The following is a 7,046-nucleotide window of genomic DNA, read 5'->3' on the forward strand; positions in this document are numbered from 1 at the left end:
TGTGAGGAGGTTCGGTCTGCCATTTGTCAAGTGACAAAACGGATGCACTCTTTGACTGTAACCAAAGGGACCAGTTTATCAGCCCTGCTTCTAGAAGGACACTTCATGTTATATTCACTGGCAGCTAGTCAGCTGGCTTCACATAAAAGAGAGTCAGGTGTGTTTACAAAGGGAATTGTTCCTTAACAAAGACAGCAAAGCAAAGAAGAGCTGCCAAAAGCCAGAAAAGCAAAAATATGAAACATTTGTCCTGCCAGCACCAACTTAGGTGGTGTCTCTGTTTCTTAAACCTGGAACACACATAGCCTACTTGCGTGGAATGAATCTATATATAACCTAATCTCTGAAATTATTTTTACAAAAGAGTCTGTACTTGTATTCACTTATTAAATCAATAAGGCTGAAGCATAATTCACTAATGGGGGATTGCTACAGTGCTGATCTGCTTTAGAGCCGTCATTTCTGAAAATATGTTAAGAGAGTAAAAAGAGAGGCTCTTAAAGCTACTGTTGAGAAATAAATGTTTTTGAGGACACTTCAACCTTTAGTTAATACACATCAACAAACCATCATTTTTTTTTTTTAAATGAACCAACTTTTTGAATGTTTATTTCTTTTATTTTTTCGCCTCTTTCTCTCCTCTCTTTCCATCCCTTTCTGACTTCCTCTTTACTCTCAATTATCTATAAAGTCATTGCAGAAGCGAGAAAATAACTGTGATGAATGTGTCCCGGAGAGCTATACCTCTCAGAGTAAACGGTCTCCTGTTCATTTACCGCTATAAAGGTCTTACTAAATAATGAGTCACGCTCTGTTCCTGCTAGACCAAAAAAAATTAAAAATATCAGCAATATCATCCGATCATCCAGTTTATGTCGTTTCATCAAACAAAGCAAACGGTAAATGTAATTGTTTTAGAAGAGGGACAGAAGATCAGCATTTTAATTATATCATGATGAATTCTGACAGCCAATTATAGCAAAATAGGACATGTCTACCTTTCTGCATGAAGAGGATTAGTCACCTATATTCTGCATGCTTCTTCTTTTTTTATTGTCAGCTGGTTGTGTCATACTTTTATCATGCACTTTGTCAGCCTAGGGAGCACAGCATTTCATTTGCTAGCCCAATTCCCGGAAAGCTGTTGGTTTTCCTTACTTAACAAATGTTCTTTGAAATTTTTGTGATTTCAGGTTTGCATTGTTTTTCTAGAAGTCACCTATTGCATTTTTATATGTTATTAATAAATATCATGTATAAAGAATTTATTTTCATAATTTATAAATCTTTCGTATCACTATTATTGGTATGTAATATTAGTGGTGCTCTCTAGAATAACTAAACATCCTTGAAACAAAAACAGCCAAACAATATTTTCAAACAATATATATTGAATTAGGTTTTTCTAACCAAATTTTTTCAAACCCCATGGCATTTTTTTGTAATAATTTTTTTTTTCATAATTTTGCTTCTCAAATAAATGTATCCTGTTTTTGCAGTATAATCTGAGTCAGCAAATAGATCCCATGTAACCAGAAAAAAACTGTGGAAATAATTTTATTAAATCAATCAAAAACATATTTACTGTGCTATAAATTATTATTTACTGGGAAGATGTTTCTATTCCCCAGACAACTATATCATTAAATCTGTGTGATTGTTAATGTTAAAGATAAAAATTGTGTCATTTTTGTTTCTTCTTCTTCCAATAGCCTGATCAATAATTGAAGAAGAGAAAGAGTAGAAACCGATGTTGACCGTTTCTAAGCAACGCCTGTGAGATTAACCACTGGTAGGCAATTGCATTCCTTCTCATCTGCTAGGTTAATCCCCATACTCTCCACTAAGATCTCTGATGAATACAAAATTAATTTGTCCATCTTGATGAGACTGGCTCATTGCTCTTAGAGAGGTTATGATAGCTTTCTGAAATTGATTTTAGTCTTGACTCCATTTCATTCTTCAGTCCTTTTTGTACTTGCACCAGCTTTCAGGATCTTTTGTAATCACAATGTACTTTTTTCATGTTCATCTTGAGGTCTGATCCTCCTGATATTTGCTCTCAGTGTGAGTCTAGCTATATGGCTTTTCAGAAGAGCTTTTATATCTCATCATGCTGCGATTCAGATTCTGGAAAGATATGTGAGATTTGCAACCATGCATTTTATGTCGAATCCTCACATTCTTCGTGAGAGGAAAGTCCCTAGTGACCCTATGCACCAGTGTCTAATAATATATGGCCTTTTGCAGGGCTCTTCACATCTTAAAATGTCAGATCACGAGGACCTGAACAAAGCCATGGGACATTGGAATGCCTCTGAGAGCTACCAGCTCAACCCAGCCAGTGTCATTGTGTCTGTGGTCTTCTCGCTCATATTTCTCCTGGGGACCATTGGGAATAGTCTGGTACTGGCTGTGCTCCTCAGAAGTGGGCAGGTTTGGTACAACACCACCAATCTGTTCATCCTCAACCTCAGCGTAGCCGATTTCTTCTTCATCATCTTCTGTGTGCCTTTCCAAGCAACCATCTACTCTCTGGAGGGTTGGGTTTTCGGGTCCTTCATGTGCAAAGTGGTTCACTTCTTCATCAACCTCACCATGTACGCTAGCAGTTTCACTCTGGCCGCAGTGTCTGTGGACAGGTGGGTTTCTTTAGTTGTAATTAAATTATATTATATATGAATAATTCATTTTTATTTTTAGAAAATAAACTCTCTTAAAACACTTTTCACAGTCTCACTGGTTTATTTCATTTAGCTAATAGTATGTCTATGTGTACAGTGCACATATGCTTAAGTCACAGAAAAACAGTCTATTGCTTTAATACCTTTTTTGGTAACACCTTATAATAACTGCACTCTATGAATCATTAGGTAAGCATATAGTCAGCTCATCCTTTATAAAGCATTTTCCCAATATTAATAGTCATTAGTAACCAGTTTATAAATACAGCTATAAATGCCTTGTTCTTAATTTATAAGCATATCAATTACAAAGGAGATTTAAAGGCTCAGTTATCATCCTAACAGAAAAAATAAACAAACAACACAGAGGGATACAGAACTCAGAAACATTTATTTCAAGATTTAAAAAAAAAAAAAAAAAAAAACGTACAACTGTACACTTTTATTTTCATTTTAAAAATTGTTTTCTATGAAATTGCCGAGGTTTATTTTTCATTTTTCTTTGCATCTTGAAAAAAAATATTTCTTAGTTCTGTATCCCTCTGTGTTGTGTTTGTTTAACTTTTCTGTTTGGAAGATAAATGAGCCATTAAATCTCCTTTGTAAATGCTTTACAGGGTATAAATACTCCTCACTTTAGATGAGCTCACAAAAATAGATGGCTGGCAACTACTAAATGTTTTATAACTACCTGCCTTAATCATGAATTACAGCAGGAATTTGTGTTAATAAAGTATTTATTTACACACTGAGCAACTATTATCATGTGTCTAAATAATATGATTTATAAATGTACACTTAAATAGTTTATGAATCATTTACTTACACTATCTAATTGATCTTATGAACCACTGACAACTCCTAAATAACTGGTTTGTAAATAATGTAATAATTTAGAAATTATAAATTGATCATTACTAAAGTATGAAAATATAATTATTAAACATTATAGACATGCTCAAGAACAAAACATTTATAGCTGTATTTATAAACTGCTTACTAATGCCTATTAATGCTGGAACAATGCTTTATAAAGGATGAACTGACTATTTACTAATGCTTACCTAATGATTCATAGTGTGCAGTTATTATAAAGTGTTACCCCTTTTTTATTTCAATGATGGTGGTGGAAATGACTTTTTAAATAAATATTTTTGGACATAAAACTACCAATTCCTCTTGTCTTTTAAAAGCTAATTTCGTAGCCAACATTTTATGAATCCTTATACACACAAATAATTTGAAAAAAGGTGTGAAAATGACAAATAATATTCTGTTCTCAGGTTTCTATTTACCTTTATTTATTTTTCTTTGTTTTTGTCACATCTCATATATCATCTTCACTGTCTTCAGACTTGGTAACAAGTAATAACTGTTGGGCGGGGGGAATTTATTAGGTGCAAAATTTCTTAGTGCAGTGGAGATGATGCGACAACAAGGAAAGAATAATGAAAACGTATATGAATTATTTTCACACAAAAGATTATTCTTTGTTTAGAATATATCATGATTTTGAACACAATCTTTCATTTTTATGCAGGATTTTCACAGTATAAAATTGCAAGTCATGATCTCAGACAAGGGCAAAACACTAAAATGTGTATATAAAAGGCTTGAAAGTTGCACATGTAAGTGAAGATGACATGGTAAAAAAGTATTAATATGAAATTCATAAATCAGAAGTAAATTAAAATATATTAGTTTTAATAAAAAGTTGTCAACCCTTGGGCCATAAAAGTTATTGACCTTTAAAGACAACCAAGGAATGCTGATTATACATAATATTAATCCCGTCAAGTGGCTTAATAGCATCATGGCTCACCTTCACGTAACATTTTCACTGTAGCTCCATGGGGTCTAAAACGACATCCTAAAGGAGAACTTAACAGCGTTGTAATTGGTCAGAGCCAGATTTGTTATTTAATGAAATGGATCGGCTGAACACAAGAAAGTCTTGCAAATTGCATCAGCAAAGGTTGGAGTTTAACTGCATAAATGTCAGTGGAGTTATCGCCAACGACCCACTTCATTAATAAAACACCTCCAAAAACCTGCAGCCCATTATTCCTGTCTTCACAACGAAACACTGCACTTGCAGCACCCACCCGTATCCACTTACTGGTATGTTAGCTAAAATTATGCAAAATTAAGGTCGAACTAAAGCACCAGTGACGAGTGGGACTTGTGAGCTGACCCAGAGACAGCTGAATGGGACTTTTTGCTGAAATAATGGCATAAATGTAACAAGGCCACCTATATGCCCCAGTGTAATATGTTACTCTCAGCCTGAGCAACAGACCCATTGCCCTCCATCCACCCTCAAAGTGTTTACCTTTGAAAAAAGCTGGTTAATTTGACGGTTTCCTGCTCTGTGAAAAATGGTCCAGGGCTCAGTGGAAGCTGAGAATCCCCATTGGCAATTACCTCACCGTTAGGTAGGAAACAACAAGACACATTCATCTTGTGCACTGAAACCTCTGGCTATATTGATCATATGGCGTTTCAGGGCAAACTCAATTTCAGAATGAACAGTTCCTGTGTTTCTTTTATACATGACTACAGAGCCAATTTTTCACAGCTCCATTTGAACGGTGGGTTTCTTCTTTTGCAGGTATCTGGCCATCCGTTACCCCCTGCGCTCCAGAGAATTGAGAACGCCGTGTAACGCCGTAGTCGCGATGGTGGTCATCTGGGGCCTGTCGCTTGTTTTCGCCGGGCCTTATTTGAGCTACTACGACCTGATTGATTTTGAAAACAGCAATGTGTGTGTGCCTGGATGGGAGGAGCATAACCGTAAGGTTCTGGACACCTGCACCTTTGTTTTTGGCTATGTTATTCCCGTGCTCATCGTGAGCCTGTCCTACACACGCACCATCAAGTACCTCTGGACTGCAGTGGATCCTCTTGATGGGATGTCGGAGTCGAAACGAGCAAAGCGCAAGGTCACCAAGATGATCATCATAGTCACGGTGCTCTTTTGCATCTGCTGGCTACCATACCATGTGGTCATTTTGTGCTACCTCTACGGAGACTTTCCCTTCAATCAGACCACTTATGCCTTCAGGCTGCTGTCCCACTGCATGGCCTACGCCAACTCTTGCCTCAACCCTATCGTTTACGCCCTGGTGTCCAAACACTTTCGCAAGGGCTTCAAGAAGGTGTTCAGCTGCATCCTCAGCAAAAAGCGATGCAACAAGGTGCACGTGGTCCATGTGGCCAACACCGTCCCTGGCTTCGAAGCGGGATCCACTGAAGTGTCTCAAATGAACGAAGAGAACGCCAGACAGAACGAGAACGAAATGGTCAACTGCCCACTCGCAGAGCCGCAGGATGCCACTATGACTATAACGTTACCCTTTCAGAATCAGCCATGAAAATAAAGTGCACGGCTAATAATGCCTTACAGAAGCCTTATTAAAAAACTCAAACCGAGCTGGTGGATTTCAGCAGCTTTGATCGACATCACCATGGTTTTGCATTGACTGAATGAGCACAGCGGAGTCCGTAGTTATTTAAGATTCAAATCGCCGAGCAATTTGAAAACGTACATTCAATTTGGTTCTCATACAAAATGCATCTGTGTTCTGCTCAGTTGTTTTGTTTCCAATGCTAAATTATGTGTTACCTGCTGAGCATGTTTCAATTTAATGCTGTGATGACTATTGTCCTGTGAACATTTGTTACCAATTATTGTGCGTAACACACTTTAATATCTGAAGAGCCCTGTGTCTTTATGTGAGCAAAGCTACGATTTCCTACTGTGCTTGAAGCTTTGAAGGGGACTCTTTGATTATGCTCCTCAGCTTCGCTTAACAAGCTCTTAAAAAAATGCTTATGTTAAGTACTGTATGTTCTTGCTTTTCCTCTGTTTCTAAGCTCTGATATTCTCTGCTGTTTTAGAAAGTCTTGAATTTATTTAATTGGTGAGTTTTATATCAATTACTATATTGCAAAAGCCCTAAAAACAGGGTTATACAGAAAATCTCATATTACAGACAACCAACAGTTTAGTACGTAAAGGAATTTTCTGGATTCGGTACAAGTTGTCAATCAACAGCAACGGTGATATAATGTCAATAAAAAAATATTTTGAACAATACCTCCTGGGTTACAGTGAGGGGACCACATTGAAGTAAATGGAGCGAATAATGGGGATGTAAATGTTAAAATAATCACTGTGTCAATAGTACAGCCACAAGACATTTTCAAAATGATTTTAGTGTGGTGGAAATGCTAACCTTTTCTGTATAAAGTTCTAAAACCCTACAACAAGCAAAAATGAACCGTAAAGTGATGAGAAAAACTTCACAGTTCAAATAACACAGATGATTTAACAAAATTGTAACACATATATGAAGTTAT

General features: G+C 36.6%; 1 protein-coding gene across 1 annotated transcript; it reads left to right on the forward strand.

Annotated features, from left to right (window-relative positions):
- Window positions 1-2,268: 2,268 nt before the first annotated feature.
- On the forward strand, window positions 2,269-6,058 carry LOC306848410 (galanin receptor 2b-like; the record flags this gene model as incomplete). Its single annotated transcript, XM_079382947.1, has 2 exons — window positions 2,269-2,642; window positions 5,296-6,058. 2 exons carry the CDS (start codon window positions 2,269-2,271, stop codon window positions 6,056-6,058), a joined length of 1,137 nt encoding a protein of 378 aa, XP_079239073.1.
- Window positions 6,059-7,046: the final 988 nt, after the last annotated feature.

Source organism: Barbus barbus (assembly GCF_936440315.1).
Source record: "Barbus barbus genome assembly, chromosome: 3".
Taxonomy (NCBI): Eukaryota; Metazoa; Chordata; class Actinopteri; order Cypriniformes; family Cyprinidae; genus Barbus; species Barbus barbus.